This window comes from Artemia sp. Qi Xiang Cuo, chromosome 4 (assembly GCF_049724085.1).
Source record: "Artemia sp. Qi Xiang Cuo chromosome 4, ASM4972408v1, whole genome shotgun sequence".
In the NCBI taxonomy this organism is placed as follows: domain Eukaryota; kingdom Metazoa; phylum Arthropoda; class Branchiopoda; order Anostraca; family Artemiidae; genus Artemia; species Artemia sp. Qi Xiang Cuo.
Genome location: NC_142797.1, coordinates 34,779,055 through 34,793,186, shown reverse-complemented (window position 1 = coordinate 34,793,186; position 14,132 = coordinate 34,779,055). Strand labels below are relative to the sequence as shown.

At 34.9% G+C, this 14,132-nt stretch overlaps 1 protein-coding gene across 2 annotated transcripts in view; it reads right to left on the bottom strand.

Annotated features, from left to right (window-relative positions):
- The window catches only part of Spt20 (transcription factor Spt20 homolog), a 70,384-nt gene extending 64,647 nt beyond the window's left edge, over positions 1-5,737 (bottom strand). For both annotated transcript variants that reach the window (XM_089087509.1, XM_089087510.1), the window contains exon 1: positions 5,659-5,737. In XM_089087509.1, coding sequence (XP_088943635.1) covers positions 5,659-5,706 — 48 coding nt within the window. In that variant the 5' untranslated portion in view covers positions 5,707-5,737. The remainder of the gene's footprint in view (positions 1-5,658) is intronic.
- Positions 5,738-14,132: the final 8,395 nt, after the last annotated feature.

Here is a 14,132-nt window from a genome sequence, read left to right as displayed (position 1 = left end):
TACATCATATTAGGTCCAAAACTAGCAGCAGCTATGACAATATACACCCTACATGGATAAAGAATCTCACACCTTCATACAAACAAGAACTGCTAAATTGTTATAATCACGCTTGGGCATCCTCTAGGTTCCCCAATATATGGAAATGTTCGTCCCTCCTACCAATCCTAAAGAAAAATAAACCAAAAGATAACCCTGAGTCTTATAGGCCCATAATGATTACACCTGTGATGGGGAAAATAATGGAGAAAATGATTTATCACAGACTCCTCTGGTTTGTTGAGAAAAATAACATGATCCCACACACTCAAACTGGATTCAGGAAATACCACTCCTCAACAGATGCTTTCATTTTGCTAACAAATGCAATAAATGAATCTTTCTCAAATAATAATATCCTAGTGGCAGCTTTCCTTGATTTTGAAGGAGCATATGACAATGTGAACCACCAAATCCTTTTAAATAAACTTGCAAACCTTGGAGTACCTCCCAAGCTAGTATCCTTTATTAAATCCTTCATAGAAGTGCGAAGTTTCATTGTTTGTGTTGGTTCAGCCTCTTCACCCCAAAAGACAATATCCAAAGGCCTACCTCAGGGAGCAGTCCTCAGTTGCCTCCTATTTGCCCTATATCTCTGGGACATGAACCTACCCCACACGAATCTACAATATGCTGATGATCTGGTGCTATGGTCATCTGGCAACACCTTTCAGATAGCACAGTCAAATCTGCAAAAGTCACTTTTCCAGTTTGAAAAATTCTCTCAACATTCAGATTTACCCATTGCACCCACCAAGTCAAAAATAATCCAATTTCACAGGAAGCGAAACCATGTTAATGCAAAACTAACTCTAAATAAAACAACTATTCCAGAAGATAATAATATTAATTACCTTGGTCTAATGCTTGACCAAAAACTTAATTTCTACCTTCACATTTCAAACACAATAAAAAAATGCTATAGAAAAGCAAATATACTAAAAAGACTTCTTTCCACACCCTGGGGTTGTAAGGAGAAAACCTTACTCCAGTTTTATAAACTACATATAAGACCCCATATTGACTATGGGCTCATTGTATATGGTGCATGTGCAAAGACCCAGATGCAAAAAATTGAAACAACACAAAATAATATAATACGTCTCATATTTGGTCTTAGGAAACCCACAAGCACCAAGTTTCTGCTTATGGAGAGTGGATTAACAACAATAAAAGATAGATGTAGCTTTCTCTTGATAAAACATCTTACAAAAATTGAATCAAATAGCTCACACACATTACATAATTGGTTAAGAAATCCAGCCATGTATAGAGGTATTGAAGATGAGTATGCCAATATTCAAAAGAAGTTCCCTGTAACAGCAAAGTCTATTTCACATACTTTCCACAAATCCACTCAATGGAATTGGTCATTTCAAATAATAAATACTGAATTTTAAAAATGTAATAAAGATTTAACCCCCATTGCTTTTGTTCAGAAAAAATTTGCAGAACTTAATACAATTACCTATAAAAATCACTTCCAAATGTTTGTTGATGGGTCAAAAATGAATGAGAAGGTTGCAAGTGGTGTTTTCCTTCCTCACCTGAAAATTGCAATGGGCGAGAGATTATTTAATAATTTATCTATAATGTCTGCTGAGTTAAATGCCATAATCATGGCATTAGAACACCTTAAGCAAAACCAATCTTTGATTGAAAAATTGAATAATATTATCATCTATTCCGACTCTTTATCAAGCCTTTAGTTGCTGGCCTCAGCTCCTCAATATAAGTTGGACATTGACACTTATCATTGTCTCAGTATTATTGATAATCTTGCTTCAAGTGGCATAAACACTTACTTCCAGTACATTCCTAGCCACTCTGGCATAAGTGGTAATCATCAGGTTGATGAAATAGCAAAAAATGCTATAAATATTGACCAGCCAAGTGGGAGACCAATCCCAATTAGAGATATTTACCGATGGAGGCTATCAGATATTAATTTTAATAAGATTAATCCTATCCTTTCCCCCTTTCCCAATAAGTATCTTTCTAAAATTTATCATAGAATTCGTTCTGGAACAAATGGACTAAATTTCCTTGCATTCTCATATAAGATTTCTAATTCAAGTGGTTCAATTCCCCTGTCCCCTCTTTGCAGGCATTGTAATATGAATAATGAAACAATTGACCATTGCCTATTTGAATGTAATATGCTGACGTCTGCACAACATACCTTGCTTTCTAAACTGTTAAAATACTTCAAACACCACAAAATCCCACTATCAGTCAAGAGCCTAGCCAACTATACCTGCACACAGAGCATAGAAATCGACATCTATCATCTTATATTTGAACTCCTAGAGTCGAAAGATCTGCTGAAAGATATCTGAATATATCTAATAAATATGAGGCAATCAAGCCAGTAGCTCTGTAGCCCACAGAGTGAAGCAAAAGGAAAAGGGCTAAATAGTTTTACTGAAAAGCCTGCCTGCTGTTAAATAGAAGAAGAAAAAACCTTATATGCCCCCTGGACATAGCTTACTACCCTTGCCCCGAGGGCTATGATGGGGTTTTCATCCTCAAAGACCTTATTTCAAAATTTTTTAAATACGTTGAACAAAATGGTTATCTAAAAATTTTGATTGGATATGTTTGGGGAAAAGGTGGGTGTAAGAGGCAGGTTAGTTGCCCTCAAATCACTTTCAACTATTAAAAAGGCCACTAGCCCTTTGAATTTCCAATTGGATGAGCCCTTTTTCAAGTTTCTATGGCAAAGCCTTCAATAAAAACCTTATATGCCCCCATGACGTGAATCAGAACCCTTACCCTGAGGACTGTGGGGGGAATGTCATCCTCAGAGATACAATTTCCGGACCTTTCAACTACTTTGAACAAAATGGCCATTTCAACATTTTCGTTGGATGTGTTTAGATAAATGGTGGGTGTGGAAGGGGTGTTAGTTGCCTTCCAATCACTTTTGACTATTAAAAAGGGCACTAGTCATTTCAATTTCCAATCAAATGGGCCCTTTTTGAAGTTTCTACAACAACGCTTTCTATAAAAATCTTTTATGCCCCCAGGGCATAACTTACAACCCTTGCCCTGAGGGCTGTGGGGGATTGTCCTCCTTAAAAACATAATATCTATCTGGAAGTCAAATACGTTGAACAAAATGGATGTCTGAAAATTTTGATTGGATGTGTTTGGGGAAATGGTGGGCTTGGAAGGGGCGTTAGTTGCCTTCCAATCACTTTCAATTATTAAAAAGGGCATAAGCCACTCCAATTTCCAATTGAATGAGCTCTTTCTGAAGTTTCTGTGACAACTCCTTTGATACAAAGTGCCCTGGTCTAAAGAAAAAAATAATACATTGTGCCGATATTGTTCTTTACTTAGCCAGTGCTACTGTGCTGCCTATGATATTGCAGTTCAAGCAACTTATCTTGTTTTTCAAGCCAATAGATTTTCCTTATTATTCAAGCCAAGGGATGGTAAATTCCCTATGTAGGGGTTTTGAACCAGGCAGTTCTAATAATGAACTTATGATCTGACCTGACAACTATTTGTCAGGTTTTTTGATCTGACACTATTTTCAGGAGTTAAGGGCTATTGTATTTTTTAGTATTGGATAAGATTGTCTCTTACTAGGTTGCTAGTTACTGCTGCAACCCAGATTGCTAGGTACTACTGCAACCCAGATACTGTGCTGACTTACACAGCACCAATACTATTGTGGGACATTTATCTCTGCATCAGCATGCTGAACCAAATATTTGCTAAGAACAGAATAAAGTGAATTTACACACAATTGTATATTTTTCTTACAATTTACAAATTTTGTGTGCACATATAAGCAGTATCAACCCATTCTCTTTTCTATTGTTATCAGTTTGCTGCACTAGGAGACCAAGCTTTGCTTGTGAAGGGAATTAGACATAAAAACATTAGTGAGTGTAACCCCCCTCCAGAAATGTATCCCATACCCTGATTTACACACAAAGAAAAAAACGTTTTTGTAATTTTTATAGAATTTTTTTTTTTTTATAAAGATACAAAGGGGAAGGTAATTTTCAAACTCTAGGAGTCAATTTTTCCTTCTAATTAGAATTCCTGGCAATTTTTAGTTAATTTAAGGTTTCTGGCACAATGACATCAAGAATTGTTCAGATTTTCTGGATATTCTTTGCCAAACAATGCCCAACATATAGCAGAGTGTATACAACATTCACCTTTGCCCACTATAAAGCTTTTTTATGCTATACTACTGTTGTCTGCAGCAGCTCATTGCTGACATTAAAAGACAAGCACCAGCACTTATATTTATGATTATTTAATGTGTGTTTATAATGCATTGTGTAATGTTTTAAATTTACCAAGTAGCATATTTGTTAAATAGTTACTTTTCTTCCCCACAACTTGAATAGCATCTCATCTTGCCCCCCTCCCCCTATAAAACTGTTGTAGCTACACCTCTGGCTATATACTTGCACATTAGGGGTTGGGGTTAAAGTAGGCCTAGGGGTAACACCCCCAGTACTTAGCCAGTGCACAATCTTGGTCAGGTATTCTGATTAAGAAGTATTTTTTCCTATACATGGACATCAGCCTCCTAATCTGAGACAGATAAATTTTTACCAAATCATATTATTGACTTACAAATAAAGTGAATATATCACTTGATGCCTTTTTGGTAAATTTTCACCAAATCATATTATTGAGTTAGGAATAAAGTGAATATGCCATTCAATGCCTTTTTTTATGCTGATTATGAATATAACAATCATTTCTATCAGAAATGAATTTCAGCCCCTCCCCTAACCTAACCCCCACCCCTATATGTGCAAATATATATCCTGAATTGACATATACAGGGGGGGGGGGCTAAAATTATTTCTGATAGAAATGATTGTTATATTCGTAATCAGCATAAAAAAGGGCATCAAATGGTAGGCTATATTCACTTTATTTGAAACTCAATAATATGATTTGGTAAAAATTTACTGCATTTTTTTATGCTCTTTACAAATATAGGCTAATAATAATTTTTGTCGGAAATGAATTTTAGCCCCCATCCCTATATATACTAATTTAGGGTATATAGGCTATTTACACATTTAATATTACCCCTCATTTACACCAGAAATAAAAATTTTCCCCCAGCCCCCTAATTTGCAAATATATACCCTGAATTGGTATAAATAGGGGTGGGGATAAAATTTATTTCTGACAAAAATGATTATTATATTTGGAAAGAGCATAAAAAAGGCATCAAATGGTATGTTTACTTTATTTGTAAGTCAATATTATGATTAGGTAAAAATTTACCCTGGGACATTCTGCATATAGGTTTAAATAGTTGTGACTGGCTGATAGTTAGCCTAGGATTAGACCACTTGAGATTGGCTGACTACAATCTAGGAAAACATCTGGTTTTTCAATATTTGAATTTAAATAAAAGTTAACTCTGCACCCTAGCCTATTTACCAAGATTTTACAGCAGTCAAAATAACAGATTATCCTACTAAATTAGCCTAGAGTAGGCTAGTCTTGTCAGTGTTTAAATTGGGATTGTGCGCCTATTGAAAAGATAGGCTACTAATTTAGCTTAATTTCAGAATACAAATTTGGATAGGGAACAAGAAAAACAGATGGAAAACTAGTATAATTTACTTCTGTCTCTTCGGCCAGGTTTTCAAGCTTCAAAAACGAATCTTTCATAGCCTACTATCCCAATTTATTTATATTTAAATCTTTTCTTCCACTTTATAAGAGGGTTGCCTGATAATGAAAAAATCACTAGATTCTTGAAATTCTAGATTCCATGTTCTATACAGGCGCACCTGCAGGAAGGGGTAAAATTACCCATCTAGACATTGGAAAATACCATTATATTAATCTTTTGTTTTTTCTCAAGCGAAAATTACCCTTGAAATTTTGAAAAAAAATTGTATCTTTTTGCAGAGAATAGAACAAAATCCTTGCTTCCCCTCTGCATTTACCGGAATTGGTACCCTTGGCTTCAAATGACACATTTACATTTAAATATAATTTCATGCATTTTTGGATACGCAAAATTTTAAGGAAGAAATTAAAAAATTACCTCCTCTAAAAATATATATGGAGGTTCTTGCACTTTGTGATCTGGCTCAATAAATCGATTTAGCCCTAAATGATTTTATGAATAAATTTACTAGCAAATACAGCTTGCGAAATGCACAGGTGCAATACATCCTATGTTTAAGCCTCGTACCTCGGGGAGGCCTAGGGAAGGATTTGAGTTTTGTTATTTTTTATGCACGTTTGGAAAGCAATTTTAAGATATAATTTATAATTGAAACAATTCTGTCTTGGCTTCTCTCTGTCTACAATTAGCCATGTCCTGATGCAACCTATGCAACCTACTGCAAAATACTTGATAACTTCAATTTAAAATCAATTCAAAGTCCAAAATTTATTTCCGTAGATGAGAATTTGAATTCAAAAGGTGTCTGCTTTCAAAATCTTGAGTTAAAGTGTGCTTTAGTACATAACTCGAAATGTCATTACAAGACAAGATAGGGCCAAGGAAATGTTACTTGCAGTGTTTTGTTTCCGTTTCCAAGAATCACAGCTTTAACCTGTTGAGTTAATTCGTATTGGTACTGTATTGCTAAAGGAAACTAATATGCTGGGATAAAGACATGACATTCTTTACACCGGCCCGGTCTTGCTTTAGACGGCATTGGCCATATGGTGAAAACTTTCGGCATGAAACTGGATGCCTGAAATGAATAAAATACTAAGAAATTAAGAATTTGCTGATTTAGATTGCATATTTAGGCTTCGCTCTTTATCCCCCCCCCCCTCTCTATGAAGCTCTAACTTCCTTTAAATCCTTCCTTCTTACCTCTTCTTATTTCATTTGGGAACGATTGGCATTTTGCTTCACCTCAGATGAAAATCCTAAAAGAACGAGTTTTATCCTTCATCCACAAAACCCGGTCTAATTTTTTTTCTTTCTAGCCCTAGAAAGTGGGGTTGAACAAAACAATTTTGTAGAGCTTATTATTTTATGAATGATCTAGCCTTAGACAGTGGCGTCAATTAACGAAAATATGGGGGGGGGGTGAATACTAAATTTATTTTTCAAAATCTAATGGGGGTAAAATCTTTAAAGGTCAGTAAGCCTCCGTTCCCCTCCAAATTGACGCCACTGCTAAGAAAACACCTCTGGAAATATTTAGCATTTTGCCCTCAACGTTTCAAAGCCCCCACTGTACTTTCCCGAATTGGCACCCTTGGCTTCAAATGACACATTTACACTTAAGTGTGACCAAATTTGCCAAAGCTAAGAAGCAAGGCATTTGAATATAATGTCATGCATTTTTGGACATGTAAAATTTGAAGGGGAGAATTAAAAAATTACTTTCTCTAAAAATATATATGGAGGCTCTTGCACTTTGTGATCTGGCTCAATAAATCCATTTGGCCCTAAATTATTTTATGAATCAATTTACTAGCAAATACAGCTTGCGAAATGAACAGGAGCAATAAATCCTATGTTTAAGCCTCGTACCTCGGGGAGGCCTAGGGAAGGATTTGAGTTTTGTTATTTTTTATGCACGTTTGGAAAGCAATTTTAAGATATAGTTTATAATTGAAACGATTTAAGTTCAAAATTTATATTCCTAGATGAGAAATTGAATTCAAAAGGTGTCTGCTATTAAAACTTTGAGTTAAAGTGTGTTTTAGTACATAACTCGAAATATGATTACAAGAAAAGATAGGGCCAAGAAAATGTTACTTGCAGTATTTTGTTTTCGTTTCCAAGAGTCACAGTTTTAACCTATTGAGTTAATTTGTATTGGTACCGTATTTCTAAAGGAAACCAATATGCTGGGAAAAATACACGGCATTCTTTACACCGGCCCAGTCTTGCTTTAGACGGCATTGGCCAGATGATAAAAACATTCGGCATGAAACTGGATGCCTGAAATGAAGAAAACACTAAGAAATTACGAATTTGCTGATTTAAATTGCATATTTATGCTTCGATCTTTATCCCACCCCCTCTATGAGTCTCTAACTTTCTTTAGATACTTCCTTCTTACCTCTTCTTGTTTCATTTGGGAACGACTGGCATTTTGCTTCACCCCAGATGAAAATCCTAAAAGAACGAGTTTTTGTAATCGGTCATCCTTCATCCATAAAACCTGGTCTAACTTTTTTTCATTCTAGCCCTAGAAAGTGGGGTCGAAACAAACAATTTTGTAGAGCTTGTTATTTTATGAATGATCAGTGAAGAGAGTACCTAAAACTAGACTTAGACACAGTGGTGTCAATTCACGAATATATAGGGGGGGAATGCTAAATTTATTTTTGAAAATCTAAGGGGGGGGGCAACATTTTTAGAGGTCAATAAGCCTCCGTTCCTCTCCAAATTGACGCCACTACTAAGAAAATACCTCTGGAAACATTTAGCATTTTTCCCTCAACGTTTCAAAGCCCCCACATTTCAGAGTCATAGTTGGCCATCATCATTACTATGACATCCAACATTCTAACCTTAGTTCACAGACTCGTCTTCTTATTCTTCAAAACTTTTTGAAATACAAAACGCCCTGGACACTGGCTACTCTACTTTTTACTTCTTCGCTGTATCCACCATCTTTACTAATAATACTATCGAAGTACGGAAGGCTATCCACTTGATCAATTTTCTCGTTACTTCTTTTCACCCTCATTTGTTTTTAGTCTAAGTAACTTACCCCACATTCAATAGGGCTTGTCAAGGTCAATTTTCGTTATATTTACCATTCAGTCAGAAATTGAAATTATCAAACCTGTTATCAAAAGATTGACTGACACCTATAGCCGTTATTATTATCTTATTGTGCTTTAAAGCCCAATACGCTGAAATCAATGATTACAGATAGAAAATTTTGGAGCATTTATCTATTAGGATAAATAATACCTCGTTCCACAGAGCTTATTATAATTGATTGCAATAACTTATAAATAGTTGCAATGGCTGTGCTCTGCTGTTAGCTAGCGCAGTCTGAACAGCAAAATGAGTCCCTTGAAAAAATCTTGTAACGCCGTAGTATCTTTTTAAAAAAACAAGATTTGTAGTTATTCTGATAAAAATAGATTTATAACTTGCGTTATTTGGATAATTTTATATTAGTAATAATAGGAATAATCCTTGTTTTCAATTGATTAAAAAAACTTTGCAGAAAAGAGGTTTTTTCAAAGAAAAGTAAAGAGCCACATTAAACGTAAGACTAGCAGAAATAAATTCTTATAATAATTCGAATTCAAAACGATAAGAAATTAAATAAACTATCATAACAAACAATTATACAGCATGTACTAATATAAATGAATAAATAAATCTTAAAGTGAATAACACATAAATTGAAATATTCAAATCAAACTTAAAGAGAAACAAAAATCACTACAAACAAGAGTTTTGCTGCTGACCCCTTCCCATTCCTCGAACTGTAAAAGTCTAAAGCAAACTGCGCCATTTGCGTTTTATTGAAAACTATATATCTTGAACAGTCCTTGGAAAGAACTAATAAAATTAAACTGAATATTTAATATATAATGATACTAATGGCGGAAAGCTCAGCAATTCAAGATTTTATTTCACTTTAATTTTTATTTTCAATGCTGTAAGTACAAAAGTACGTTTTTAGCCAAGCCCAAATGACGCATTAGGCTTTAGACTTTTACAATTAGAAGAGGGGGAAGCGGGCAGTGAATTTGAATTATTATAGGGATTTATTTCTGCTGGTCTCAATTTTAATATCGCTCTTTCCTTTACATTAAAAAGCTTCTTTTTCGGAAAGTTTTTTTGATTAATTTCTGTTCGTTTTTGATTGCCAAAGTTCCAAGTTTTTCAACATTCCCCGTTTCAGCATCAATGTTCTTTTTCAACATCAAAGTGATGTTTTTTTTCAAAATTAAAGTTTCAAAGATCAACATCCCCCTCAACGTTACCTGAAAGTAGTCACAAGTAGCAGTTACAAGTAGTAGCAGTCACAGTCGCACATAGTCGCAATTGGAAATCGTCGAAGTTGCAGTCGCAGTAGTACTGTGGCTCTGAAAGTTTTAAGTAAATACCGTTACCATTTCCAAAGATATTACTGATGCTTCTTTTTGATAAATTGGATACAGATAGTTTCTTTTGATTTAGCTTAGCATTTCCAAATTTTGCCTCAATACCCTAAGCTTTTTCGGACACACACAGGACCAAACATACCCCAATTTACCAATTATAAAACCTACAAGTAAAAAATAGACAATTTGCATAATTTACATCCCTTACCTGGGGGCCATGAGGGCATGGTATTCCCAGAGGTATAGCTATATATGTTGTGACTATTTCAACTAAAAATGGCTTTTTCAGATCTCTATCAGTGTTGAGAGGAGCACCTAAAAGGGCGAGAGGGGGGAGAGCTGGTTGCCTTCCCTTCCTTTTTCAACATCCCTCTCAACAAGACTTTAAATTTTCAACTTAATAAGCCGTTCCTTAGATATTGCTGTCGTGTCCTTTGAACAACCCTCCTGCATATACTGTGCTTCCATTTTTGTTTAACATCCTCCTCAGCATTTTGTAAAGGTTTTACCTTAAAATTCTTAGCCTTTTTGGAGACTCAAAATCAAACATGCCACCTTTTTCCAATAACCAGCTTTATGTATAAATAGCGGGCAACTTATATAACTTATAACACTTGTCTCTGGGGCTGTGGGGGTTACGTCATCCCCGGAGGTACAGTTATCTGACTTTTCGACTATTTTGAACAAGATGGCTATTCCAAAATTTTGATCAGATATCTTTTTTTTGGGGGGGGGGGGATCCGGCGCCCCTACCCCTGAAAAATTCCTCCTCGCGACCCCACCCCCATGGAAAATTCCCCCACTGGGAAAATTGAGCTGCCACAGAAAAAGTACAAAAAATGCGTCAAAATGTCAATCGGATGTCCTAAGGGGTAAAACAAAAGGACCTGATTTCGAAAACAGGTTTAGGACAAGGGCTGTATAGTCTCTAATCATTTTTGACTTAAAAAATAAAGGACTAGAGCTCCCAATTTGCGACCGATTTAGCATCCACGGAAGTTTCTACGACCATAAGGGGGAGGTTGGAATAAGGAAAGGACATTCACCTTCCTATACAGAATCAATTCTGTTGATTTTGGGGTTTAATGCTACTTTTATTTTTATAATGACTGCGAAGACCAGAAATATTCCCGTATTATATATCAATTTGTACAAGGGTGCTGCAGGGTAACAACTCCCTTCTTATTGCACAAAAAGGTTTCTGGCGTTTATTTTAATGCTTTTTTTAACTGAAGTGATTCGCTTCGTAATACAGCGATGTAATATTATAGAGGATTGGTAGGTCTTTGTGCAGGGGAAGGGGTGTAAGATGCCTAAAGCAGTACTTTTTAATGGCCTAATTGAGCTTAGAATAAATGAATGAATAAATTGGACAATTTACAATCCTTCTCCAGGGTCTGTGGGGCATGGCATTCCCAAAGGCATAGCTGTTAAACCTTGGAACCATTTTGAATAAAATGACTTTTAAGATTTTTATCAGTATCAGTGAGACCATCTAAAAGGGTAGAGGAGTGGGACTGCCTGCCTTACGTTCCTTTTTCAACTTCCCTCTCATTATGATTTCAAGTTCCAATTTAATACGCTTAGTCATTCCTTAGATATTTATTTTGTATCCTTTTGACAGCCCTCCTGTATAGTGTGTTTTGATTTTGTTTGACATCCATTTTGACAGTTCCTGAAGGTTTTACCTTTATACCCTTTGCCATTTTGGACACTGAGTATCAAATACGTCCCGTTTTCCTAATGATCAGCCTTATATGCAAACAACGAGTGACTGCTATATCATATAATACTTGTCCTAGGGGGCTTTTGACATCCCTGGAAGCATAGTTATTTGACCCCCCCCCAACATTTCTTGAAAGTTTAATCTTAATACCCTCAGCCGTTCACGAGATATTATAGATACGTCTTTTTAAAAAACTGGTTGCGCATAGTATTTTTTTATTTAGATAAACACACCCCTCAGCATTCCTCAAAATTTGACCTTAATAAACGCAGCATTTTCGAACAGAAAAGTAGAACTTACCTGTCCATAGGTAGGACTTAAAGAGGTGAGTAGAAATTTCAATTTCCCTTCTAATGAACATTCAAAATAATCCCGGTTGAATATGGGGGGGGGGATTTTCCAGGGGAAAATGCCTAGCCCTCTTTGGAGGGAGGGCAGCTAAACGAGAATGGGAGGGACAATTTGTTGCCCTCCGACCACTTTTTAACATCCTCCTCAACATAAAATTTAAACTTAATAGCCTCAACTGTTCTTGTGATATTACAGATACACTTTTCGTATTTAGTTTAAAATGCCCCTCAATATTCCCCGAAGTTTCACCTTAATACCCTTAGCTTTTTCAAACACACCTAGAATCAAATATCCCCTTTTTCCTAATGAAAAATCCTTTATGTAATAAAAGCAAAATTGCACGATTTACAATACTTATTCTGAGGGCATTGCATCCCCAGAGGCATAGTTACTAGACCTTTTTGAGTGTTTTGAAAAATAATCGCTTTTCATCAGTGATGACAGAAGGGAGCATCTAAAAAGGGCAAGGAAGGGAAGGGGGGATGGTTGCCCTCAATAGCTATCCAACATCCCCCCCATCATCCCCTGAAATTTTCAACTAAAAACCATTAGACAATCCTTATGTACTGATGATCCGCCTTTTTGTCAACCAGCACGCACACAGTGCGTTTTATTGTGTTTGGCATACCTCTCCAAGCTTTCAAAATTTTGATCAAATACTTTTGAAGGGAGGCAACTAAAAAGAACATGGGAGGGAGGTGCCCCCCATCAATTAATTTCAACACCCCCCTTAACATGTCATGAAAGTTTCAACTTCATACCCAAAGCCAAAGTTTCCCCGAATGTCCACATTCTCATATAATCCACCCGGTCTTGCATTTTTTACACAGTTCCCTTCTCCCAGATGAATTCAAGTATACATGCCTGGTCCAACAGACAGTTACTAAAAAAAAACTAACAAATAAATTGCTAGTCTAACTTGCTTCATGGGCTTCAGTTATAGGCTTCACGAGCTATATACAGCCCGTATGCAAAACGGTGAACACCATTGCCCTCTACTATTAGGATTAAACAAAACACAAGTGTTATATTTATTTTTACTATCTTTCGTACGACAAACCAACAAACTGTAACCAAGATCAATAATACCTATAACCATTAATAAATCAAAACATAATACTTTTGGAAAAATGTTAAATAAGTAACAAATAGTAAGTAGTACACTAACAACATCAGCAAACTTTGTGCAAATGATATGAGCTATAAATGAAAAAATACCAAGATCTTGATAGTATCGGGTCTTTCAATTAAACAATCTTCAGTCAAGCCATAGTCTTTTCTTTCTGAGCGGGACCTAACCAAAAGGTTAAAAGCTGTGAAACGATACTTTTCTAAAATTCTGCAAATTTGGTTATACTAATATTCCCAAAAAAAATCATTGAATATTTATTCTTTTATATATATATATATATATATATATATTATATATATATATATATATATATATATATATATATATATATATATATATATATATATATATATATATATATATATATATATATATATATATATATATATATATATATATACATATATATATATATATATATATATATATATATATATATATATATATATATATATATATATATATATATATATATATATATATATATATATATATATATATATATATATATATATATATATATATATATATATATATATATATATATATGAAACGATACCCCTTATCCCGTCACGACAAAGACCCACGGAAGAATTTGACTATTTTACGAGAATGCGTTATAGTGCTACTCATCTAATGGGTTTTTCATCCACTAAGCGTAAGAGTAAAGGACAGCATCAGTAATTGGAATTTAAATATTTCAGTGTTATAACTCAATTATTTTTCCAGAGATTAAAATGAAAGCCCTACCAAAAGTGACTGAAGTAGGATTCATTTTTCTTACAATTAACTAAATAACAGTTAAACGATTTCTACAATGTACGATTTACC